General features: G+C 40.4%; 1 protein-coding gene across 2 annotated transcripts in view; it reads right to left on the bottom strand.

Moving 5' to 3' along the window:
* The window catches only part of LOC128691073 (UDP-glycosyltransferase UGT5-like), a 90,295-nt gene extending 71,508 nt beyond the window's left edge, over positions 1-18,787 (bottom strand). Inside the window, exons 1-4 of one of the 2 annotated variants that reach the window (XM_053779867.2) lie at positions 18,627-18,787; positions 14,981-15,079; positions 14,157-14,336; positions 13,665-13,913 (exon numbers count right to left, since the gene is read on the bottom strand). In XM_053779867.2, coding sequence (XP_053635842.2) covers positions 13,665-13,913; positions 14,157-14,336; positions 14,981-15,001 — 450 coding nt within the window. In that variant the 5' untranslated portion in view covers positions 15,002-15,079; positions 18,627-18,787. The remainder of the gene's footprint in view (positions 1-13,664; positions 13,914-14,156; positions 14,337-14,980; positions 15,080-18,626) is intronic. The other variant, XM_070089243.1, reaches the window with a different exon arrangement.
* Between the last annotated feature and the right edge of the window lie 8,183 nt (positions 18,788-26,970).

Raw genomic sequence — 26,970 nt, 5'->3', positions numbered from 1 at the left:
TCCTCCTGATGATCTTCTCCATGACCTTGCATACTATACACGTTAGTGATACAGGTCTGTAGTTTAGTGCCTCATGTCTGTCTCCCTTTTTAAAAATTGGGACTACATTTCCCATCTTCCATACCTCGGGGAGTTGCCCAGTTTCAAATGATGTGTTGAAGATCTTTGTTAATGGTACACACAATATCTCTGCTCCCTCTTTAAGGACCCACGGAGAAATGTTGTCTGGTCCCACCGCCTTTGAGGTGTCAAGTTCGCATAGCAGCTTCTTCACCTCCTCCTTGGTTATATGTACCTCATCCAGCACTTGCTGGTGCACCCCCCTGCTCTGATTTCCAGGAGTCCTACTGGTTTCCACTGTAAATACTTCTTTAAATCTTGTGTTGAGCTCCTTACATACCTCCCGGTCGTTTCTTGTGAATTCCCCATTATCCTTCCTCAGTCTGATTACCTGGTTCTTGACTGTTGTTTTCTTCCTGATGTGGCTGTACAACAGCTTCGGGTCAGTCTTGACTTTCGATGCTATGTCATTTTCGTATTGCCGCTGAGCCTCCCTTCTTATCTGTGCATATTCGTTTCTGGCTCTTCGGCTAATCTCTTTATTTTCCTGAGCTCTCTGTCTTCTGTACCTTTTCCATTCTCTAGTACACCTAGTTTTTGCCTCCCTACACCTTTGGGTGAACCAAGGACTCGTTCTGTTCTTCCCATTATTTCTGTTTCCCTTGGGAACAAACCTCTCCTCTGCCTCCTTGCAGTTTGTTGCCACATAGTCCATCATTTCATGTACTGGTTTTCCTGTCAGTTCCCTCTCCCACTGAATGTCTTGAAAGAAGTTCCTCAAGCCTGAGTAGTTCCCCCTTTTGTAGTTTGGTTTTTCCCACCCTATTCCTGCTGCTCTCTCCACTTGGAGCTCAACTATGTAGTCGAAGCACAGAACAACGTGATCACTAGCTCCCAAAGGCCTTTCATACATGATATCCTTGATGTCAGAACTACTCAAGGTGAATACAAGGTCCAGCCTTGCTGGTTCATCCTCTCCTCTCTCTCTGGTAGTGTCTCTAACATGTTGATGCATGAGGTTTTTTCAGTACCACATCCATCATCTTGGCTCTCCATGTTTCGGGACCCCCATGGGGCTCCAGGTTTTCCCAGTCAATCTCCTTGTGATTGAAATCACCCATAACTAGTAACTTTGCTCCCCCCATGTGTGCTCTCCTGGCCACCTCGGCTAGTGTGTCGACCATTGCTCTGTTGCTCTCATCGTATTCTTCTCTTGGCCTCCTGCAGTTCTGTGGTGGGTTGTACATTACTGCAATTATCACCTTATGTCCCTCAGACTGGATTGTTCCTACTAAGTAGTCCCTTTCGCCCGTGCCATCCATTCCTTCCATTTTCTCAAACCCCCACTGGTTTTTAATGAGCAGTGCAACTCCTCCTCCCCCTCTCCTCCCTCTGAATTTCCTAAGGATTTGATATCCAGATGGAAAGATTGAATCTGTTATTATTCTGGTGAGTTTTGTTTCTGTGAGTGCTATTATGTCTGGGGATGTCTCCTTGATTCTTTCGTGCCACTCCTCATACTTGTTATTCCATCTGCATTTGTATACCACACCTTCAACTTCTTTTCTAAGATTGTAGTCTGGGAGGTGTATTGGGGTTGGGGAAGTGGGAGACCTGATAAGGAACTATGGGTGGTTGCTGTGGGGGTGGAGTTTGTAATGCAGTGGGTGGGGGCATTGGATGTGGCATGGGTGTTTTGGTTTAGAGTGTTTGGTTGCACTGGGATTGACCTGGTTGGGAGGCTTCTATAGGAAGTTGTGAGGGAGGCTGTATTTGATCTTCCTGTGTCTGGGATCTCCTGTCTGTCTTCTCCATCCCCTCTCTTTCCTCCTTTCGCCTTTGTACCATCTCTCTCTGTTTCTGCCTTTCTTCTTGTGTTCTGTTGCAGTCGAGATACACCTTCCTGTATGCCGGCATGTCCCTTAATCGTGCTTTCTCCTGCAGGATCCTGTTCCGAGTCGATTCTGCATTGAAGGTCACTTTCACTGGCTGGGTTCTTTTTTTTGCAAACTCCCCTATTCTCTGAAAATTTTCCAGCTGGGTCAAGTCGTCTTCTCCTATTGCCTTCATGATGCTTTCAATTGCTTTTTTCCCCTTGTTTTCTTGCTTCATATGTTTCCCCTTCAACTTCCTGGAGCCCATACACAAAGACTGACCTCACCCTTTCATTCTCCCACAGCATATCCCTGTGTATCCCCTCATTCAATTTGATTTCCTCCATTGCAGCTTTCCTTTCATCAGTTTCACTAGCTAATGTACTTGGGCTCAGTGGCCTGTCATTTTTCCCTTCTCGGCTTTCCCTGGGCTCTGCTGTGGTCTGTTAGGGCTTCCCCATATAGCTTAGCTATTTCATTTACTACAGTCTCCACTGATTGAGCTTCTACATGCAGTTGTGCTCCTTCTTTCCCTACAGTCCCCTTATTTGTGGCTGATGTAGCAGTCTCTGTTGTCAATCCCAAAATGTTATTTAGTTCTTTAGGCTGTTTCAGATTTTTCAGTTCCTCTTCTAAACTCTGTATCCTGGCCTCTGCTGCTTTGACTTGCACCTCCCACTTCCTGCTTTCCATGTCTATCCTCTCTTCCATTCTCATGCTAAGTTCTTCTAGTTTCTTTTCCCATTCATGTTCCCTTTTTGTGAGCTCTGCTGCCCAATCTTCCTTTGCAGTTTCCTCCTCCTGTCCCTTGGTTTTTCTTGTTGCTCTCTGGCAACCCATTTTTGTTTTATCCTGATTGCCTCAGAGTGAGAAACCTATGTAATTCTGTATGTTAGGTTAGTATTGTGAATGTCAGAGTGTGGAGGGGGGGGAGGTAGTGGAGGAACTGTGGCTATGTGGGAGAGTAGTGGGGAGGGGGAGTGGGAAGGAGGGAAAAGCAAGTGGGTGAGTGGGAGAGGGAGAGGGGGAAGGAGGGAGAGGTGTGTCTGTGTGTATGTGTATGTGAATGTGTGTGTGTGTGTGCATGTGTGTGTGTGTGTGTGTGTGTGTGTGTGTGTGTGTGTGTGTGTGTGTGTGTGTGTATGTGTGTGTGTGTGTGTATGTGTGTGTGTGTGTGTGTGTATGTGTGTGCATATGTGTATGTGTATGTGTATGTGTATGTGTATGTGCATGTGTGTATGCATATGTGTGTGTGTGCATGTGTGTGTATGTGTGTATGTTTATGTGTATGTGTGTACTCACCTATTTGTACTCACCTATTTGTGATTGCAGGGGTCGATTCATAGCTCCTGTCCCAGCCTCTTCACTGATTGCTACTAGGTCCTCTCTCTCTTAGCTCCATAAGCTTTATCAAACCTAGCCTTAAAACTATGTATGGTTCCCGCCTCCACTACATCACTTTCTAGGCTATTCCACTGCCTGACTACTCTATGACTGAAGAAATACGTCCTAACATCCCTTTGATTCATCTGGGTCTTCAACGTCCAATTGTGACCTCTTGTTTCTGTGTCCCATCTCTGGAACATCCCGTCTTTTTCCACCTTTTCTATTCAGTGCAGTATTTTATATGTCGTTATCATGTCTCCCCTGACCCTCCTGTCCTCCAGTGTCGTCAGGCCGATTTCCCTCAACCTTTCTTCATAGGAAAATCCCCTTAGCTCTGGGACTAGTCTTGTTGCAAACCTTTGTACTTTCTCTAATTTCTTGACGTGCTTGACCAGGTGTGGGTTCCAAACTGGTGCTGCATACTCCAGTATGGGCCTGACGTAAATGCCACACAGAGTCTTGACCAATTCCTGACTGAGGTATCGGAACGCTATCCGTAGGTTTGCCAGACACCTGACTGATGTTATACTCACCCCCAGATCTTTTTCCTTAAGTGACTTTTGCAGTCTTTGGCCATCTAGACTATATTGTGTCTGCGATCTTCTTTGCCCTTCCCCAATCTTCATGACTTTGCATTTGGCAGGGTTAAATTCAAGGAGCCAGTTGCTGGACCAGGCTTGTAAACTGTCCAGGCCTCTTTGAAGTCCTGCCTGATCCTCATCCTATTTGATTCTTCTCATCAACTTCACATCATCTGCAAACAAGGACACTTCTGAGTCTATCCCTTCCGTTATGTCATTCACATATACCAAAAACAGCACTGGTCATAGGACTGACCACTGTGGAACCCCGCTTGTCACAGGCGTCCACTCTGATACCTCGTCACGTACCACGACTCATTGTTGCCTCCCTGTCAGATATTCTCTAATCCATTGCAGTGCCTTTCCTGTTATGTGTGCATGATCCTCTAGCTTTTGAAGTAACTTCTTGCGAGGAACTCTGTCGAAGGCCTTCTTGCAGTCCAAAAAAATGCAGCCGATCCACCCCTCTCTCTCTTGTCTTACTTCTGGCACCTTGTCATAAAACTCCAGTAGGTTTGTGACACAGGATTTTCCTTCCCTGAAACTGTGCTGGTTGTCAATTATGCACTTGTTTCTTTCCAGGTGTTCCACCACCCTCCTCCTGATGATCTTCTCCATGACTTTGCATACTATACACGTTAGTGATACAGGTCTGTAGTTTAATGCCTCATGTCTGTCTCCCTTTTTAAAAATTGGGACTATATTTGCCATCTTCCATACCTCAGGGAGTTGCCCAGTTGCAATGGATGTGTTGAATATCTTTGTTTATGGAACACACACAGCATCTCTGCTCCCTCTCTAAGGACCCACGGAGAAATGTTGTCTGGTCCTACTGCCTTTGAGGTGTCAAGTTCACACAGCAGCTTCTCCACCTCCTCCTTGGTTATGTGTACCTCATCCAGCACTTGTTGGTGTACCCCTCTGTTCTGATTTCCTGGAGTCCTACTGGTTTCCACTGTAAATACTTCTTTAAATCTCGTGTTGAGCTCCTCACATACCTCTCGGTCGTTTCTTGTGAACTCCCCATTATCCTTCCTCAGTCTGATTACCTGGTCCTTGACTGTTGTTTTCCTCCTGATGTGGCTATACAACAGCTTCGGGTCAGACTTGACTTTCGATGCTATGTCACTTTCATATTGTTGCTGAGCCTCCCTTCTTATATGTGCATATTCGTTTCTGGCTCTTTAGCTAATCTCTTTATTTTACTGAGTTCTCTGTCTTCTGTACCTTTTCCATTCTCTAGTACACCTAGTTGTTGCCTCTCTACACCTTTGGTGAACCAAGGACTCGTTCTGTTCTTCCCATTATTTATGTTTCCCTTGGGAACAAACCTTTCCTCTGCCTCCTTGCATTTTGTTGTCAAATAGTCCATCATTTCATGTACTGGTTCTCCTGTCAGTTTCCTCTCCCACTGAATGTTTTGCAGGAAGTTCTTCATGCCTGAGTAGTTCCCCCTTTTGTAGTTTGTTTTTTCCCATCCTATTCCTGTTATTCTCTTCACTTGGAGCTCAACTTTGTAGTCAAAGCACAGAACCACATGATCACTAGCTCCTAGGGGCCTTTCATACATGATATCCTCAATGTCCGAACTACTCAAGGTGAATACAAGGTCCAGTCTTGCTGGATCAACCTCACCTCTCTCTCTGGTGGTGTCTCTAACATGTTGATGCATGAGGTTTTCTAGGACCACATCCATCATCTTGGCTCTCCATGTTTCGGGACCCCTATGGGGCTGCAGGTTTTCACAGTCAATCTCCTTGTGATTGAAATCACCCATAACTAGTATCTTTGCTCCCCCAATGTGTGCTCTTCTGGCCACCTCGGCTAGTGTGTCGACCATTGCTCTGTTGCTCTCATCATATTCTTCTCTTGGCTTCCTGCAGTTCTGTGGTGGGTTGTACATTACTGCAATTATCACCTTATGTCCCTCAGACTGGATTGCTCCTACCAAGCAGTCCCTTTCGCCCGTGCCATCCATTCCTTCCATTTTCTCAAAACCCCACTGGTTTTTAATGAGCAGTGCAACTCCTCCTTCCCCTCTCCTCCCTCTGAGGATTTGATATCCGGGTGGAAAGATTGCATCTGTTATCATTCTGGTGAGGTTTGTTTCTGTGAGTGCTATTATGTCTGAGGATGTGTTATGACCAAGGTCATAATGAGATTAATTTATATGTATTATCCACTTAATATTATACTCGGGGTTTCTTTAATATTAGCTAAATTAAAGATTCCACTAGTTTATAATATTATCTGATTTAGGAATATACCCGGGTATGATGTATATATATATATATATATATATATATATATATATATATATATATATATATATATATATATATATATATATATATATATATATATATATATATATATATATATATCTTGAGTAATGTGTTAGGTAGGTACACCTGGCTAAGGTTTATAACAAGGTATGTCCATTGGTGGGTAGTTCGCACCGCTCTACCCTCTCCCCTTTTTGACGAGTCGTGAAGGGATTTACTGTCTATGGCCAGTTCACACTCTCTGCTGACTCAGTGTACATTGACTGAGCTACCCTCCTAGTACTCCGCCTTATTCTCACTTGGATAGAGACTTGTGTTATAGAAACTCCTGAACCAGCTTGTGGTTTATTGTGAAGTGAAGTCTGCGGACAATTATATACTGTTACCTTCAGGTTACGATGTGACGACCAGTGTCAAGCTTAGAACTTTGTGATATATTCCTAATGCCAGGGAGTTACTCAGTGAAAGTGTTAATTCTCAATATATGTACTTGCAGACAAGTAATGTTACTATTGAGGAAGCAGTAATATTCCTCTGATCATTATCAAGTGTAGTGACCATATTGACAGTAATAATAATAATCCAGAGGGGGTCTATGATGTACATTCTATTTAAGAATTTTCTTGTGTGAAGGAAAGTTTCTGACAAAGTGATATTTAATAGATATTTATGAATATCTAAAGTATTTAAACTTTTAAATAAAAAGAAACTAGAAAAGACTGAGTAATTATTATTTGTGCCTTACATTTCTAAGTTTGGAACCATATCCTCTCATTCTATGAAGTGTGTTGTTACGGAGTGCACTAACCTGGCTAAAGATTAAGATTCGAACCGTAACAGGATGTCTCCTTGATTCTTTCATGCCACTCCTCACATTTATTTGTTATTCTATCTTCATTTGTATACCACACCTTCAACTTCTTTTCTAAGACTGTGGTCTGGGGGGTATATTGGGGTTGGGGAAGTGGGAGACCTGATAGGGAACTATGGGTGATTGTTGTGGGGGTGGAGTTTGTAATGCAGTGGGTGGGGACATTGGATATGGCATGGGTGATTTGGTTTAGAATGTTTGGTTGCACTGGGGTTGACCTGGTTGGGGGGCTTCTATAGGAAGTTGTGAGGGAGGCTGTATTTGATCTTCTTCCTAGGTCTGGGATCTCCTGTATGTCTCCTCCATCCCCTCTCTTTCCTCCTTTCACCTTTGTACCATCTCTCTGTTTCTGCCTTTCTTCTTGTGTTTTGTTGCAGTCGAGATACACCTTCCTGTATGCCGGCATGTCCCTTAATCTTGTGTGCGTGTGTGTGTGTGTGTATGTGTACTCACCTAGTTGAGGCTGCAGGGGTCGAGTTCAAGCTCCTGGCCCCGCCTTTTCACTGGTCGCTACTAGGTCATTCTCCCTGAACCTTGAGCTTTATCATACCTCTGCTTAAAGCTATGAATGGATCCTGCCTCCACTACATCACTTCCCAAACTATTCCACTTCCTGACTACTCTGTGGCTGAAGAAATACTTCCTAACATCCCTTTGATTCATCTGAGTCTTCAACTTCCAACTGTATCCCTTTGTTAATGTGTCCAATCTCTGGAACATCCTGTCTTTGTCCACCTTGTCAATTCCTCTCAGTATTTTGTATGTCGTCATCATGTCTCTCATATCTCTCCTGTCCTCCAGTGTCATCAGGTTGATTTCCCTTAACCTCTCCTCGTAGGACATACCTCTTAGCTCTGGGACTAGTCTTGTTGCAAATCTTTGCACTTTCTCTAGTTTCTTTACGTGCTTGGCTAGGTGTGGGTTACAAACTGGTGTTGCATACTCCAATATGGGCCTAACATATACGGTGTACAGGGTCCTGAACGATTCCTTATTAAGGTGTCAGAATGCTGATCTGAGGTTTTCTAGGCGCCCATATGCTGCAGCCGTTATTTGGTTGAAATGCACTTCAGGAGATGTGCCTGGTGTTATACTCACCCCAAGATCTTTTTCCTTGAGTGAGGTTTGTAGTCTCTGGCCCCCTAGACTGTACTCCATCTGTGGTTTTCTTTGCCCTTCCCCAATATTCATGACTTTGCACTTGGTGGGATTTATCTCCAGGAGCCAATTGCTGGACCAGGTCTGCAGCCTGTCCAGATCCCTTTGTAGTTCTGCCTGGTCTTCGATCGAGTGAATTCTTCTCATCAACTTCACGTCATCTGCAAACAGGGACACCTCAGAGTCTATTCCTTCCGTCATGTCGTTCACAAATACCAGAAACAGCACTGGTCCTAGGACTGACCCCTGTGGGACCCCAGTGGTCACAGGTGTCCACTCTGACACCTCGCCACGTTCCATGACTCGCTGCTGTCTTCCTGACAAGTATTCCCTGATCCATTTTAGTGCCTTCCCTGTTATCCCTGCTTGGTCCTCCAGTTTTTGCACTAATCTCTTGTGTGGAACTGTGTCAAACGCCTTCTTGCAGTCCAAGAATATGCAGTCCACCCACCCCTCTTTCTCTTGTCTTACTGCTGTCACCATGTCATAGAACTCCAGTAGGTTTGTGACACAGGATTTCCCGTCCCTGAAACCATGTTGGCTGCTGTTGATGAGATCATTTCTTTATAGGTGTTCCACCACTCTTCTCCTGATAGTCTTCTCTATAACTTTGCATATTATACATGTCAGTGACACTGGTCAGTAGTTTAGTGCTTCATGTCTCTCCTTTTTTAAAGATTGGGACTACGTTTGCTGTCTTCCATGCCTCCGGCAATCTCCCTGTTTCGATAGATGTATTGAATATTGTTGTTAGGGGTACACATAGCACCTCTGCTCCCTCTCTCAGAACCCATGGAGAGGTGTTATCTGGCCCCATTGCCTTTTAGGTATCTAGCTCACTCAGAAGCCTCTTCACTTCTTCCTCGGTCGTGTGCACTGTGTCCAGCACTTGGTGGTGTGCCCCACCTCTCCGTCTTTCTGGAGCCCCTTCTGTCTCCTCTGTGAACACTTCTGCTGTATAGTCCTTGTGGCTTAGCACTTCTTTTTTTTTTTGTTTTTTGATTATAATAATAATGTGAACACTTCTTTGAATCTCTTGAGTTCCTTACATACTTCATGGTCAATTCTTGTTGTCTCTCCTCCTTCCTTCCTTAGCCTGATTACCTGGTCCTTGACTGTTGTTTTCCTCCTTGTTGCAACCCCTGAATGGGTCACAATGTATATAATGTATATTACCTTTTCATATAATTTTATATTGCTTATATTTGCGATAATAGCTAAATCGTAAAAATATTACTTTATATTATTATTTGACTTGGTTATATTGTTAGGTAGGATATAACATTCATATATTATTATTATTATTATTATTATGTGCTCATAGTTCAAGTCTTGATTGTCTAATTACTGTAATTATCGCTCGTGGCTCATTACTCTGCAGGCTTCTCGGTGTTGCTGGGCAGCAACTGTCCATGGAGCTATCACGTGATCGAGGGGGGGTGTTCACACCTCGCCTGAAGTAGTCAGTCTGGGCTAGACTCTCTTGGTGGTTGGACGTATTCCTGACAAGACATGCCTAACTCTCCCTTAATGGCCCTTGTTGGAAGATCGTCTCTGTCGCTTTATTGTTGTAGGTTCTGTGGAACTCTGTTCACAGAACATTGTCTAGACTTAGTGATTTTCGACGTTGTACTGAGGTTCTGTGTCGCATAGACACTCTGAGCAACTCCGGTCCTGAGCTGTAGCTTCTTACCTAACTTGTACTGGTATCTGTGTACTGTCACAGTTGGGGATTTTCTTATGCTGAACTTAGATTCAGTAGTATGGGAGTTTTGTGACTTTTGTGGAGGATCTGCAGATGGTCCCAACTTAGTCTCGTTATAGAATCTCCTTGTTCCTGATTCTGTGTCGCAGTTGCTTGTTATACTGTTGTTGGGCTTAGCAGTCGTTTTCTTGTTCAAGCAAGCTATTCTGATTCTCAGGTGGTCAAGAAGTTAGTTTGTGAGGACTTTGTCAGTCATTGGTTTAAGTCTAGTCGAGTCGTGAGACATAGCGAACTACTTAGAGCACTTACACACATACACACAAACTTATTTGTATATATATATATATATATATAATATATATATATATATATATATATATATATATATATATATATAATATATATATATATATATATATATATATATATGTATTATTAAATGTTAATGTACCAGACGGTACTTAAGACGTTTAAACGTGATATGTGCCATCAGCACAATACTACTGTACACGAGAGAAGTGATTATTATTAATTTGTTTAAATAGATTAATTTATTTTAATTTGATAATATACTCCTAGACATCATTATTAATAAAATTATTAAATTTTAATTTCTTTAGTTAGTAGCCTACCAGTTGTAATCCTGAAGAACTAATTCTTATTGAATTCTAATGGATAATTGGACCAGGATACTGACTACTTGTTACGAAAACCCAGTAACAGGCTGAATGCTAGAAGGGCAGTCCTTTCTAGTATTCACTGGAGATCTCTAAGCTTATTAGAAATCGCGTTTTTTGTGACACTCCTGATGTGGCTGTATAACAGTTTCGGGTCAGATTTGGCTTTCGCTGCTATGTCGTTTTCATATTGTCTTTGGGCCTCCCTTCTTATCTTTGCATATTCGTTTCTGGCTCTACGGCTGCTCTTCTTATTCTCCTGGGTCCTTTGCCTTCTATATTTCTTCCATTCCCTAGCACACTTGGTTTTTGCCTCCCTGCACCTTTGGGTGAATCATGGGCTCATCCTGGCTTTTTCATTATTCCTGTTACCCTTGGGTACAAACCTCTCCTCAGCCTCCTTTCATATTGTTGCTACATATTCCATCATCTCATTAACTGTGTGTGTGTGTGTGTGTGTGTGTGTGTGTGTGTGTGTGTGTGTGTGTGTGTGTGTAATTCTGCTTCAAGCTCGGTAAAACAGCTAGAACTTAAAAAAATGCTTCAGTAAGCATTTGACATCGAAACAAGAGTTGGACACAATGTTTTGAAGGATTTTCTCAATTCAAATCAGGATGAACGTCATTTGAGGATGATAAATGATCTGGTCATCCATCATAGTCAAAAACAGACTCTAACATTATAAAAGATCATCGTCAGAGTATACAGGTTATTATCAGCAATTTAACTGATAATTTTAACACGAGGCGAGTGGCTGCGAAATCTGAATCCAGCTGCTGACTCAAAACCGGAAAGAACATCGTTATCTATCCCAGATCTAGCCCCTATGACTTCTTTCTCTTTCCAGAAATGTAAACAGCACTCAAGAGACAGTGTTTTAAAGATGTGGAGAAAATTCAAGCAGAATCACAGGCCGTGTTAAAATCTGATAGGGAAGAAGAGATCCAGAAATGTTCGAGAAGTGGCAGAGGCGCTGGGATCTGTGTACATTATCTCATGGACAATACTTCAAGGGAGACAACTTCATCTAGGTGCTTACTTACTTACTTACTTACTAGGTAAACCTATATATTTTTTAGCTTCACTCTTGGAACTTTTTGACACATTTATTATTTATTGATTTTTTATTAAGACTTCGGCCGTTTCCCACCAAGGCAGGGTGGCCCGGAAAAGAAAAACTTTCATCATCATTCACTCCATCACTGTCTTGCCAGAGGCGCGCTTACACTACAGTTATAAAGTTATAAAACTGCAACATTAACACCCTTCAGAGGTCAGGCACTGTACATCCCATCTCCAGGACTCAAGTCCGTCCAGCTTCCCTGAATCCCTCTGTAAATGTTACCTTGGCTCACACTCCACCAGCACAAGTCTTAAAAACCACTTTCCTCCACTCCTATGAAACACACTCATGCATGCTTGCTGGAAGTCCAAGCCCCTCGCACACAAAACCTTTACCCCCTCCATCCAACCTTTCCTAGACCAACCTCTACCCCGCCCTCTTTCTATTACAGATTTATACGCTCTCCAAGTCATTCTATTTCGTCCTATTTTCTCTAAATATCCAAATCACCTTAACAACCCCTCATCATCCCACTTTTAGTAACCTCACACCTCCTAATTTCCTAACTACGGATTTTCTGTATTATATTCACACCACACATTGCTCTGAAACATGACATCTCCACTGCCTCCAGCCTTCTCCTCGTTGCAACATTCACCACCCATGCTTCACACCCTTATAAGAGCATTGGTATAAGTATGCTCTCATGCAATCCTCTCTTTGCTTCCATGAATAATTTTCTTTGTCTCCACAGACTCCTCAGTGTACCACAAATCTTTCTTACCCTCATCAATTCTATGATTCACCTCATCTTTCATAGACCATCTGTTGACACGTCCACTCCTAGATATCTGAATTTATTCACCTCCTCCATACTCTCTCCCTCCAATCTAATATCCAATCTATCGTTACCTAATTTTTTTTTGTTATCCTCATCACCATACTCTTTCCTAAATTCAATTTTAGAATCTTTCAATCTTTAGAATCTCCCAAAAGCACAGTATACTACTACTATTACTACTACTACTACTACTAATAATAATAACAATAACAATAATAATAATAATAATAACAATAATAATAGCAATAATAATAACAATAACAATAACAATAATCTGTGGGTATTTGCCTACTCCAGGAAAAGCCAAGAAGGATTACAGAATTTCTCACAGAAGACCACAGTATGTACTTTTGTGAGAAATTCTGTAATCCTTCATTTTCGTTAAAATTTATGCACTACATACTGTACATTTTAACGTAAATGAAACATTCAGTTACTCGTCTGAAACATCTACGTTACTCATTTAGAAACTAGTAAGGAATCCTGGCTTACTACACCTCTTCAATACTCCCTAGCTAAAGAATTTTTATATCAGAATGATTATTGGATTGTAGACTACACAATAAAATGATGGAATAGAAGAATATAACATGGCCTCGCAATATACTCTCGATTATTGCGAGGCCATATACGAAACTATTTTACACAGCTCTCACGTTCCTTAAAGCAAGACACATGGAAGAGACTTCTCAACAAATAATGTTTTGTAACCTTTGCGACGAGATGCTGAGGATATATGATGAAGAGTGACGTTACTTTCATCTGAATTTTAACAAGACTTTCGTTCGAGATGGATCTTCTCGAAATGTGAGAGAAAATCAAGACTAAGGCGAATGCAATTTCTGCGGAGATGAAATTACTGAACTCGAAGGAGCTGAGATTGATTTTCTGTCGCTTAAAGCAAATTAAAAAAATACGTCTTTCATGTAAAACGTTTAATAAAAAAAATTAAGAATGAATGGAAGTCAAAGTATAGACGAAATATAATTCCATATTAAACACAAAGATGAAACTAAAACCAAACAAATGGAAACTGAAGAGTAATGTGCGAGATTCAGCAGTGAAATTGGCAGAACTGATAAACAATACTGAGGGACTGCATTTATGTAACTTACTCCCTTCACTCACATCTGTTAACACAAAAATAAGAGAATTACTCTCACCTCATTGAATGAAGAATCAACCATAATGAGATCAAACTCCTTCCTTCGTTCAAAAAGGTCCTTCACCTTGGGAACTTTGTATAAATCGCGGGCTATTGTTGGAAGACCCGTAGCGAAGTGACTTATGCCGTTCATTGGGTAATTTAAACATTTAAACTTGTTCTGGCCACTGCTGAGCTGAAGGCCATGGTTGACCTCCAGGATGTTGGGATGTTTGGAGGACTTTGGTTTGTTGGTCAATATCACTATCTAGAAAAATGATTTAGAAACAATGTTTAGGTTAATTTAAAAGACCCAAACTCTTGTTGTAAAAATAGACCAGCTACATATCTACTGGATAAAATCATGGCGTCTATAGCCAGAACATAACATAAGATGCTTCCAGTCATCTCAGTCAAGCAAATTTCTAGATGAAACAACATTAATGGATATACAATGACTAATCTCCTTAGTTGTAATCAGGATATTAAGATCCAGATGCTTAAGAATTACCTTGTGACCTCGGTCGGCCAGAGCCTCGGCGAGAGGCATGAAAACAGTCCTGTGACTCTCATAGCCAACAGGTAGGAGCATAAGAATCTTGTAATGCCTCTCAGGGGCAGCCAGTTCTCCTGCAGCGCATCCCGTCAGACTCACAAGTAATGCACAGATTGTTCCCAGCGTCATGAACCTCTGTGGATAATAAAATAAATTATGTAACATGCTCCAGGGTCTACTCTTTATTACTCACTTTGGTTCGTTTCACAAGATGATTTTGCTACCAGTTATCTGAACTCTAGTTTAGCCTCAAATATCCTAAAACTGTAATGAATGCATTATTCTACTGTATAATGAAAAACTATAAGACATTAGATGTGCGTGAAATACATCTAATTTCCATACTGCATAATTTCCATATTGCATAACCCCTGTCCCAAGTGCGTCATAAATTTTTCTTGCAGTTAAATATTAGCTTTGAAGATCTGAAGTGAATCAGTAAATATACTTGTAAGTAATTAAGTAAGTTTCATTTAAACTATGTATTCATAACAAAAAAAAAAATCCACTGACCTTGAAGGTACACAGATATTATGTGTAAACAAAGACAGTTTTGTGATAAAAAATTAGTCAAGTCAAACACTGTAACTTACTTCTGATCAGAAGAGACATTATCCAGTTATTCCACAGAAGCAAATTTGATTATTAAAATCGGCACATTAGTTAAAACTTGCAGCTGAAGCTTTTGAGAGAATACCACATCGGCACTAAAAGTTTAAAGCTGACTGCTAAAAGCATTCTCTAGTTATTGCAAAGGATCCAGCAAAATTTATACTTACATTATTCAGCCTTAACTCCATTACAAGAATCAGATGCCCTTGAATAACGTTTTATTTTAATCGGGAGAAAGTTCTCAACCAGTAAGCGTCGTAGAGCTCCTGTAGAATGAAAAAGCGCTCAAATGCCTTCCAATTAAGTGGAGAACATGTTCAGTTCCTTGAATTAAGATCTATTTATTCACCAGCATGAAGGCAAAATGATAAAATATAGTGGGCGTTAATACAGAGAATAAATCTGAGTTTCGATTCAGACAGCGTGTTAGTGTGTGCCTATGATGTTTTCCAGAATCCTTGAATCAAGATTAATCGATCCCTAAGGTGGCTAAAAAAAAAAAAAAACCACATATGGTCCACAGGGAACAGTCCTGAAACTCCGTAAGCCGATGAAAATTAATTACTTCCACTGTCATAAATATTTTAGCAGCCAGATAAAATATAGACGAATGATTCATCATTTCATGTTTTAAGGCATGAAGAATCAGATTATACCATATTTTTATTGTTAAATATGTCTGAATCACATAAAAAAAAATTCAAGAAAAGTAGTATTTCCGTCCTATCCATGGATGTACAGTCGTATATATTGACAAAAAAATATTCCTCCAAACCATTTTACAGCATTTTATTTTTCAAATGACATGAAAATGGCTATCCTCGGTTAATTTACAGTGGAATAAGATTATATAACATTCTCATTTCTGACCACCTCGGGCTTTGTTACTACTGGGCGGTTCGTCCCGTTTCTTATACAATCATCAAATCACTCATCAACGATCTTACATGATTTGCAGTTACTAATTAAGATCATAATCTACCTAAACCCAGGACAGGTGACCATGATCACTGGGGACCAGCCAGCGTACGCAAAGATGAAAATACTTCCAAAGGTTTACACGCAAGTAGTCAGTAGAACCTTCGTAATGTTTAGAGGATTCAACCTAGAAGAACAGGTCTTAATATTTCTTTGTGACCTTGAAGGTCCTGGTTGGCCATTAGTCACTGAAGCTGAAAATAGCAATTCTAGGAACTATCGAGGCTCTTCTAAAAGCAATATATGTAACCAAATCAAGGTATTCTCTTAGGGTGACATATGTTACTTTCAGAAGTTTTCTTCAAACAAAGAATCAGTTGAGAGGAATTCCGTACTGTGTTAGTGGCGGCGGAAAATCAAATAAATAATCGACCCCTCACATACATTAGTGAAATTCCTAATGTGGATATATTACCTTCTCATTTAATACGTGGATGTTATCGGAGGCTGCACCTATCTACAGAGATACTCCATAAGAAATTAATGAAGATTATAATAATGCAGAATCGTTGAGGAATAAATTTAATGTGTTAGATAAAGTAGATCAATCATTGGTATAATGTGTGTAGCGCAAAGAATATCTTCCCATTCTACGTGAACACCTTTATGGGGCGTCAGAAGCTGTGAATAGACAGAACATTCAACTTGGCGATATTGTATTAACTGATATAGATCAATATTGAAAATTGAGGCCAGACTCGCAAGGTGTTATTAGGAATGTCCGTGTGTTGTGTCGTGGTTCGTGTGTTGTGTCGTGGTTCGTGTGTTGTGTCGTGGTTCGTGTGTTGTGTCGTGGTTCGTGTGTTGTGTCGTGGTTCGTGTGTTGTGTCGTGGTTCGTGTGTTGTGTCGTGGTTCGTGTGTTGTGTCGTGGTTCGTGTGTTGTGTCGTGGTTCGTGTGTTGTGTCGTGGTTCGTGTGTTGTGTCGTGGTTCGTGTGTTGTGTCGTGGTTCGTGTGTTGTGTCCTGGTCCGTGTGTTGTGTCCCGGTCACGAAAGTCTGCCTACTATTAATAAATTAATTCCCTTAGAATTAAATGGTGTACAAGAAATGGGAAAAAACGATCTAAGGGAAAGTGACATGAGTGTAACTGAAGACAGTACCGACCAAGAAATTAAGTTTTGAGAAGTTGTAATAAAGCCTACTAGGCCTACTAGGCCTACTAGGAGAAAAACAACTCAAGGTCTAGCTTGCTGGAATCGACTCATAGAAGAAGTGATTTATGCCGTCTACAACAAACTCTGCCTGGCTGCAATATAGATTTTTTTTAATAATTTTCCTGTAATTTATGTGTAAAAATTGACTGGGATAATGTTTATCTGAAACTGTGTATTTTCCGTGACTTTTAAAAGATGTTTTGTGACATGAGAACTAATATTCTATATTATTTCCTTATATTCTGTAAGGAGATGAATAAGTGAAAATTGCTGTAATTTAGAGGAAATTAATATTTCAGTAATGAAAATGTAGTACACACCAGGAAGTGATATTAAATTTATTTTAAAAATGTGGTAGTAGGAAAACATAGAAAGACGGAAAATGGCTGAACGTATATATTAACCGGGGAGTGTTGCAGAATTTGATCGTGGGTAATTCATCGACACCATGCCCAGCCCTTCTAGGGTAGGGCAGGTGCCTGAGCCAGAGGTTGCAGCTCACAAGACTGTCATTCCCATTATCCCCCTTGGGGCGGGGATGACAGACCAGAGAGGCCTAGCTTCTCCCTACGAGCCCCGTGAGGGCGGGGAATGTGGCTAGGCCTGGGGACAGTTGGTCCCAAAGATGAGGGGGTACTTGTGCCTCCTCCCATGGAAGACTTACGTCTCAGGGAGCCATGGCCGGGCCACCACTTGGAAAAGGCCCGGGTCGGGAGAATACCGGCTAATCAACAGGAAGAAAACGTGGGTAATCAAAACCCATGAAGAGTGTATCGACAATAACTGGGGACCAGGAAATGAGTGAATATAATAGGTATCTGGAAGGGTTCAGATACATAATAATCTTGCCATAATAAGGCTGATAATGAAGATATGTGACACGGTGATGAGACATGTTGATATTCACGTGTACTTTCAATAATTTAATTTCGCCTCCTTATATATGGTATCAACTCAAATAGGTAAGGTATCTAGTATTGGCCAATATTTAGCATACCTGCCTGTTAGGGAGGTTTTAGGATACATCACCAAGATAATAACTTGGTAAGTAATTCTTATGGTCTGCATTTAGGAATGGTTAATTTTATGTGATAACTATATGAAATTTAAATTTAAACCGTGGACAAAACAAATTACTTAAAGTTGTCAAACAAAATAATTTTTCAGTAACATATACAGTACATAACTAAATTTTTAATACAGCAAATATTTATTTAATAATTTCAAGACCTATATGTTCACATAATTTAAGGTCCAGATGTGTGAGTCTGGGGAACTGAGAAGGTGGGCATCGAAGGAGTGACAGTGATGTGACCCACTGTTGCTAAAGTCCCACCTGTTTCCCAGGTACAACTAGTGTCAATGAGTGTGATCTGTTTTAGATGCCAGACATCTCCCCACTTATGTGTGAAATGGTAATTTAGGATTGTACCTGTGAAATTCACCTTCATAATTTCTCATAGTAAATTGATGGAAATAAGTCACTGTCTGACTTTTCTGGGTTATCCCAGGTTCTCTACACATATGCTGCTATGTATGATAATCTATGTAACTGTATTTGTGTATTCCTGAATAAACTTACTTACTTACATTAATGGACAGATTATTGACTTTCCCATTAAAAAAAATAGAATGAAGGCACTTTTTTTAAATTATGCGTGACATTAAGCGAGACACGTACCAACTCGTTACTCTTCTTTTCTGGTGATGCAGAGTGAGAGCGATGGTCACTCAGGTCGTAGAAGCCTAAAACACTGCCCTCTGTAGGTAAGATTTATCAAGAAGAACAAGTGTTTCCCAATGCGGTCTGTCTACCACTGCCTCCTTGTAAGCGCATCATCGTCTTGAGGTGCCAGGCATTATTCTCGAAACCAATTTTTTCCTTACTTGTCTCAGGTATTGTTTGCTATACTTCTAATTTCTCTTATTTCTTAGACTAATTTATGCAAGTTTACAAAGATTTGCTTAAAGCAGGTTAACTAAAGAAAGAAAACATCATGCAATTGAAGGTCAATACTTACCCAAATAACTGTATACAATGGAGCTAATAAGATAACGTAATTCATGATGTCATGATATCTGATGTGTTTCTGAACTGCGTATGATCAGCAGAGTTCATCATTATGACAAGACACTATAGATAACATATTTCTCCTAATATAAATATATGCACTGCTGGATATAAACATTGTGCTTCAGCACAATTTGCCGCCTTAGGTAAAGAAACTGTCCAAAGGGAGTATATTGTCATAAATAAACATTTAAATAGTCATACTGTTTGTTAGTTACTACTCTCTCTTTGACCAATGTGCATTAGCTATATACTTGTTCAAATATCCCACTACTACAGATATCAGTACTAGAACTCACAACATTATACATGATATAAAGAATTACTATCTAACTTAAATGCTGAATGATCACGTTGACCCTGATCTAAACCTACATAATCTAACACCCAATCCAAATTTATTGGAAAGTAACTGTCTCTGTTACATAGTATCACAAGCCAACACTGCCCTAAATACTAAAATAAGCATAACAGTTCTTAACTACAACATCAGATCCTTAAGTAAACATTATGATGACCTCCTGGCGCTCCTTGATTCCCTAAAGACAACCTCCTCATGTATTATTCTCACTGAAACCTGGCTTAAGCAGGATACAAGAGATATCTATTCACTACCAGGATACACAGCAATCCACACCTGCAGACCATACCAAGTTGGGAATGGTATTGTAATCTATTACTTTAATGAAATATCTTTGTTATAACACCACTTGCTATAGTGATGAATATGGAGAATAAATTTTTGCGAATTTTACTGTAAAAAACCTTAAGACTCCTATAACAATCAGTGCCATTTGCTAGATGCCTCATACAAACATCCAAATTTTAGCAATAAACTAAAGACACCAATAACAAACAACCAAATGAACAAGCACCACCTTCTCTTAGCCAGAGACTTCAACATCAACCTTGGCCTACCAGATGACCAGCCAGTAAATAATTTCATCAACAATATGAACAACACACTTCTCATACCAACATTAACTAAACCAACCAGGCTGACTGAGACAAGTGCAACCATAATCAACCATATATGGACCAATATACTATCCCCCCTTAAATCAGGGATAATTACAGACAGCACTACTGACCACTACATCACCTTCCTCTTAACAAACATTAGTAAACCACCACTGGAATTACAACAGTCTCCTTTAGACTCCACAGCAGACCTAGAGACTGTTGACTGGACTACAGAATTCTCCAGTGCCAATGGTATCGATGATTGAACAGACATATTTCTTAATAAATTACTTAGACTATATAACGAACATTGTCCTATAAAAATGAAACAGATTACGAATAAATGGCTAGGTTGCCCATGGCTAACTAACAGCATACTAAGATCCATTGATAAGAAACATCAATATGAAAAGCAATATAGACAGGACTTAATACGCAAAGATATTATTAAACACTATGCACCAGTTCTCACCAAACTAATAAAAAAAATAATTATATTACTCCAGCAGATTCACTGAAACAAGAGGATATATAAAAAAAAAGACCTGGAAAACACTCTCACGGATTCTGGGGCCCCACAAACTGAAAAAACTAGGGATATTGCCCTAACTAAACCGAATGAAACACCACTACAGCCTATTGATACAGTTAACAAAATAAATGATTTCTCAAACACAGGATTAAATCTCGCCAGTAAAATCCCAGGTACCAACGCCCGAACAAGTGAATACTTAGATGGCAATTTCCCAACTTCCTTCTTGCACCTACTGAGCCCACTGAAGTCACCACGATTATCAAGTAACTTGTTAGGTAAGACCCATATGCAACAGTTAGGTATCTTTATTGTGAAACGTTTCGCCTACACTGTAGGCTTCTTCAGTCGAGTACAGAAAAGTTGATAGAAGGAGAAGATACTTGAAGACGATGAAACGTTTCATAATAAAGATACCTAACTGTTGCATATGGGTCTTACCTAACAACCTGTCGGTATTTTATACCATTTTAATGTTCAATCAAGTAACTTAAAAATAAATCAGGGAATCTGTCTCAAGTCCCACTAGTATTGTACAAACGAGCCATCCATGTCCTTTAACAAATCACTAGAAACTAGCACTTTCCCGACACTACTTAAGACAGCAACGGTCACACTAGTACACAAAGGTGATGACCCTACAGATGTAAACAACTATAGACCAATATCAAACTTACCATTGCTATCCAAAATCTTCGAGAAACTCGTGCACAAGAGATTATACTCGTTTATAACAACACAAAGCATGCTCAACCCCTGCCACTTTGGCTTCAGATAAAATAAAAGCACTAACAGTGCAATTGTAAAAATGCTAGATCTGCTTTACACAGCACTGGAAAATAAGGAATACCCATTAGGACTTTTTATTGACCTAACGAAAGCTTTTGACACAGTAGAATACGGCATCCTACTCCACAAACTTGACCATTACTAATAGGTACAAGTACGTCACCATTAAAGGCAACCTCATCAACACGGCTACTTGTTACTGGAGTGCCACAAGGAAGTGTCCTTGGTTCCCTGCTCTTCCGCTTATACATCAATGATCTTCCCAACGTATCACAACACCTGAAACCAATTCTTTTTGCTAACGGCGCGACTTATGTCATCTCCCACCCCAATCTTGTCACATTCCGCACCATTGTTAACGAGGAGCTACAAAAAATATCTTCATGGATGACAGCCAATAAACTTACACTTAACACTGATAAAACCTTCTATATTATGTTTGGTAACAAAGCAGGAGATGCACAGCTAAACATTAAGATCGACAACACTCTTATTGCTAAACATAACGAGGGCAAATTCCTGGGCCTACACCTCGACAGTAACCTGAAATTCAGCACCCATATCCAACACATAACAAAAAAAAAAAAAGTATCCAATACTGTTGGGATCGTCTCCAAGATACTCTACTAAGTGCCACAATCAGCCCTACTCATACTATACTACTCACTCATCTATCCCTACCTCACCTATGCTATTTGCACTAGGGGATCAACAGCAGCAACACACCTAAAACCAATAATAACCTTGCAAAAAGCCACAGTAAGAATTATCACGCAATCCAATACTCTTCAAAGATCTAAACTTGCTCACTATACAGAACACCCACACCTACTACTGTGCAACCTACATTTACAGAACCATAAATTCCAAGATTAACCCTGAACTGAAACAGTTTCTTGATAGTTGTGACAGGGCCCACAGGCACACCAGGCACAAAAATCTCTATGACATTCCCCATGTCCGGCTAAAGCTGCGGCCAGCAGGTAGCAGTAACAGCCTGGTTGATCAGACCCTGATCCACCATGAGGCCTGGTGTCAGACTGGGCTGCGGGGGCATTGACAATCGAAACCCTCTCCGGGTAAACTTCAGGTAAACCTATACAAAAATTCAATGTACATAAAAGGGCCTAAAATCTGGAACTCCCTTCCTGAAAACTCTAGAACTGCAGACACATTCATCACTTTCAAAACTACCGTTAAAAAACATCTAATCTCCCTGACACACCCCACCGTCAGCTATTCTCTTACTTGTGTCATGCACACATAAAAAACAAACTAAACCTACTCTCGATATCTGTGATTCCCCCCAAATTACACTCACCCAAATGACTGTAAACATAAATTTTTGAATAAAGCAATTGTCCAATAAATCTTAAACTAGTCATAAGTTTGCCTGAGATACTCCAGTATAGGAACTTTACAGAAACTGTGTATCATGTCAAGATCAAACCGTTTTTTATTGTATTGCAGTTACTTATTTTTAATATCTATAAGCTCCATAACCTGTAACAACATAGAGTTAGAATTATTATTAGTCTACCTGAAATGCCTAGTCATGCTAGGCATCATATTGGCCCTCTTTGTAAGTAGTACTTGATAATATGAAACCATACATTGCAACCCATACTCTATAATATGTAAACCCTACATTGTAATTTTTACAGAAAAATAAATATTTGTATTTGTATCTCTCCTGTCCTCCAGTGTCGTCAGGTCGATTTCCCTTAACCTCTCCTCGTAGGACATGCCCCTTATCTCTGGGACTAGTCTTGGTTCAAACCTTTGCATTTTCTTTAGTTTCCTTACGTGATTGGTTAGGTGTGGGTTCCAGACTGGTGCTGCATACTCCAATATAGGCCTAACGTACACGGGGTTCAGGGTCCTGAACGATTCTTTACTAAGATGTCGGAATGCGGTCCTTAAGTTTCCTCGGCACCCGCATGCTGCAGCATTTATTTGGTTGATGTGTGCCTCAGGAGATGTGCCTAGTGTTATATTAACCCAAAGATCCTTTTCCTTGAGTGAGGTTTGTAGTCTCTGGCCCCCTAGACTATATTCCAACTGCGGTCTTCTTTGCCCTTCCCCAATCTTCATGACTTTGCACTTGGTGGGATTGAACTCCAGGAGCCAATTGCTGGACCAGGCCTGCAGCCTGTCCAGATCCCTTTGTAGTTCTTCCTGGTCTTCGTCCAATTGAATTCTTCTCATCAACTTCACATCACCTGCAAACAGGGACACTTCGGAGTCTATTCCTTCTGTCATGTCGCTCACGAATACCAGAAACAGCACTGGTCCTAGGACTGACCCCTGTGGAACCCCGCTGGTCACAGGCGCCCACTATTACACCTCACCTCGTACCATGACTTGCTGCTGTCTTCCTGACAGGTATTGTCTGATGCATTGTAGTGCCTTCCCTGTTAGCCCTGCCTGGTCCTCCAGTTTTTGCACTAATCTCTTGTGTGGAACTGTGTCAAACGCCTTCTTACAGTCCAAGAAAATTCAATCTGCCCGCTCCTCCCTCTCTTGTCTTACTGCTGTCACCCTGTCATAGAAATCCAGTAGGTTTGTGACACAGGATTTCCCGTTCCTGAAACCGTGTTGGCTGTTGATGATAAGCTCATTTCTTTCTATGTGTGTGTGCGTGTGTGTGTGTGTGTGTGTGTATTCACCTAGTTGTGGTTGCAGGGGCCACATCATAGCTCCTGGCCCCCCCTTTTGCTCCTACTGGGTCACTCTCCCAGCACCATGAGCTTTATCATACTTCTGCTTAAAGCTATAATAATAATAATAATAATAATAATAATAGTAATAATAATAATACTAATAATATCTTTATTTACTACAAGTACATGTACAAGGTATACAGTCCTAGCTGACAACAATGACATACTACTATATAGAAAGCCCCTTGTTATGCTGAGCATTTTGGGCAAATTAGGTCAGTGTCCCAGGATGCGACCCACATTGTTCCTACTCTGCCTGGGAATCAAACCCAGGCCCTTGCTGTGTGAAGCAAGAGCTTAAACCTTTCAGAGCACAATTTCTGATACATTAGAATTTCAAACAGAACTCCCTAGAGTGGATAGAGTATCTCAATATAAGTTGAATGAAGCCATATAAATGGAATTCTGATGATTAGTTTTCGAGCAATTGCTAATCTCCGAAAGGCGAAAATTTTCGCCCTTGCCCGACATTGGGAGTATAAATCTGAATGTTGCAAACTTGCAATTGTTAATAAAACACCCAATAACTATTTTTTAAATTTATTATACAAACGGACAACATCAAAAACCTAAATGGAACTTGTATCAAAACTTTTTTAAGTATTAGAAAAATATAAAAATGAAACAAATAGAAACATGGACACATTGCTAAGGGATAAAACTTTCAAGTCCCATATTGCTGAGATTCATGAGGAAGACCAATTATTCTATATTGCTAATTGATGGTATGATAGTTGCTGAAGCAATTTCTATTACTCTTTATGCACAGATTTACTTTGCATACAGAACACTGGAATGAGGATGTGACCAATTTCTTCAAGTGGCTGCAATGCTTGCAACTAAGTGGCTTTTTTCCTGCCACTGGCAAGTGGTTTAGAGCTCTGTCAAGCTTAACACTGTCATCAGGCTTTTCTGCACATTGGCCCTGCAGAGCTTTCGCTATGCTGACACCATTGGAAGTACATGGTGAATTACTTGGTGAAGGTCTTGTAGATGTTCTTAGGGTGCTGCCTCTAAACTTTTGTCCTTTAGACCTTGCAGTGACAGAGATATCATTCCTGAAATACTTCAGTGCCATGCACTTGGTATTAAGTGCTCGACAATCACGGCAGTAAAGAAGCCATGCACTCACAACAGCAAGATCAAGAACATAGGCAAACAGCCGCATGTACAATGCTTAGATTTCATTGGTGTTTTGTACAGATGCACCAACATGTTACTTTTGTCAATACCTCCCATGTGTGCATTATAGTTCTTGATGACTGCAGGGCACTGTAAGTGGTCTTTGTTCTTTGTAGCCTTGTTATATCTTTCAACAAGACTCACAGGATTGACCCCAACATCACTTGTCACTAAAGTCACAACTTTGTTGTCCTTCCATCTTACAACAAAGACACCATCATTGTTTTTGAAGCTAAAAGTGCCCCTGTCCACAGTGTTCCTTTCCATTTGTTTGACAGGCATCAGATCTGGCTTACCACATCTATTTTCACGCACTGTTCCAGTGTATCTGCAGTTATACTTATCTCTTAGTACCTTGACCAAAGGTAGACTTGAAAAGAAATTGTCAGCATAGATTGCTGATGTGTTGGTCTTGTTCAGAGTTGCTGCAAGTACCAGAACAATCTTTGAACTTATTGGAAGTTTAGTTTCTTCCTGTGGAAGCTTTATGGGATGGCTGTCAAAAGTTGGGTTACCTTGATACATGAGTATATCATGTATGATTCCATCTTCACTTGCACGACAAAAAAGTTTGAAACCCCACTTACCTGGTTTGGTTTTGATGTACTGCCTTAGGTTTTTAGCGGTTTTACCCTTGAAAGCAACCATAACTTCATCAACAGACAGCTTGGGTGTAGCTGGAACTCTCAAGCAAGCATTAGTTAGTGCAGTGTAAAGAGACCTAATTTTGTGGAATCTGTCATTATCCTTTTGTGTGTTGTCATTGAAATGAATAGTACATCTAAGTAACCTAAACCTCTTAGACCCCATGACTTCTGCAACCTGGGTGATCCTAAATGAACTTTTCCAATAGTCTTCGATTGATGGTAATGGAGCAATACCCATGTACAACAAAATACCTATGAATCTCATGATCTCTTCAAAATCTGTTGCAAAATTATTATTTATCTTTTTTTGCTTGGCATACAAATTTGTTTGATATGCTATGTTATCTACCATGTCTGGAGTATAGAAAATACGAAAATACTCATATGGAGACCTAATTTCAAGAGGCTTTTCATGTTCATATGCCAGCAAAGGATCATTTTGGAGGTCAACCTGGGACCACTGAGATTGACCTTGAAGAGCAATATCTTCATAAATATCTTCCTCATCAGGGTACTCCTCGATTGTAATACCTTTCTTTTTCTTAACTAATTTCTGTTTTTTGGCTGGCCTTTCTTCCTCCTCATCATCACTTGACACCTCTGCATCTGGTGGCAAGTATTCATCACCACTATCCAGCAATTCTGGGTCATCTACCTCCAGTTCTGAGTCACTGTCCTCCAAAATGCAGACATATTTTGACCTGGTGCTGGAGGGCTCCCCATAAAACAATTTCTCATTGATCTGGAAGGACAATAAAAACCTTCTGTATAGATCCAGACCACTACAGAATTCATATATGCAATAGAAATTTTTTATAAATATTTATTTTACTGAAAGTGTACTATGTCACTAAAAGGGCAGCAACAAATATTTTTGCACTTCCTTTGTTCCACTTTTTTCAACTACTTGCTACACTCACATTATATTTCACATGGGCTTTATGTATATATCAAAATATGCCTAAACTATTCATGTACACACTAAACACAACAATCAGTGAGGAAATGGTATGGTGATACCGACAAGATGTGGAAAAAGACACTTATGTACAGTTCAGGACATTTATTAAAGGAAACGTTTCCCCACGAGTGGCTTCTTCAGTCCTCTTCACCTATAT

The sequence above is a fragment of the Cherax quadricarinatus genome, chromosome 27 (assembly GCF_038502225.1).
Source record: "Cherax quadricarinatus isolate ZL_2023a chromosome 27, ASM3850222v1, whole genome shotgun sequence".
NCBI classification, from domain to species: Eukaryota; Metazoa; Arthropoda; class Malacostraca; order Decapoda; family Parastacidae; genus Cherax; species Cherax quadricarinatus.
This window is presented reverse-complemented; position numbering and strand designations above follow the sequence as displayed.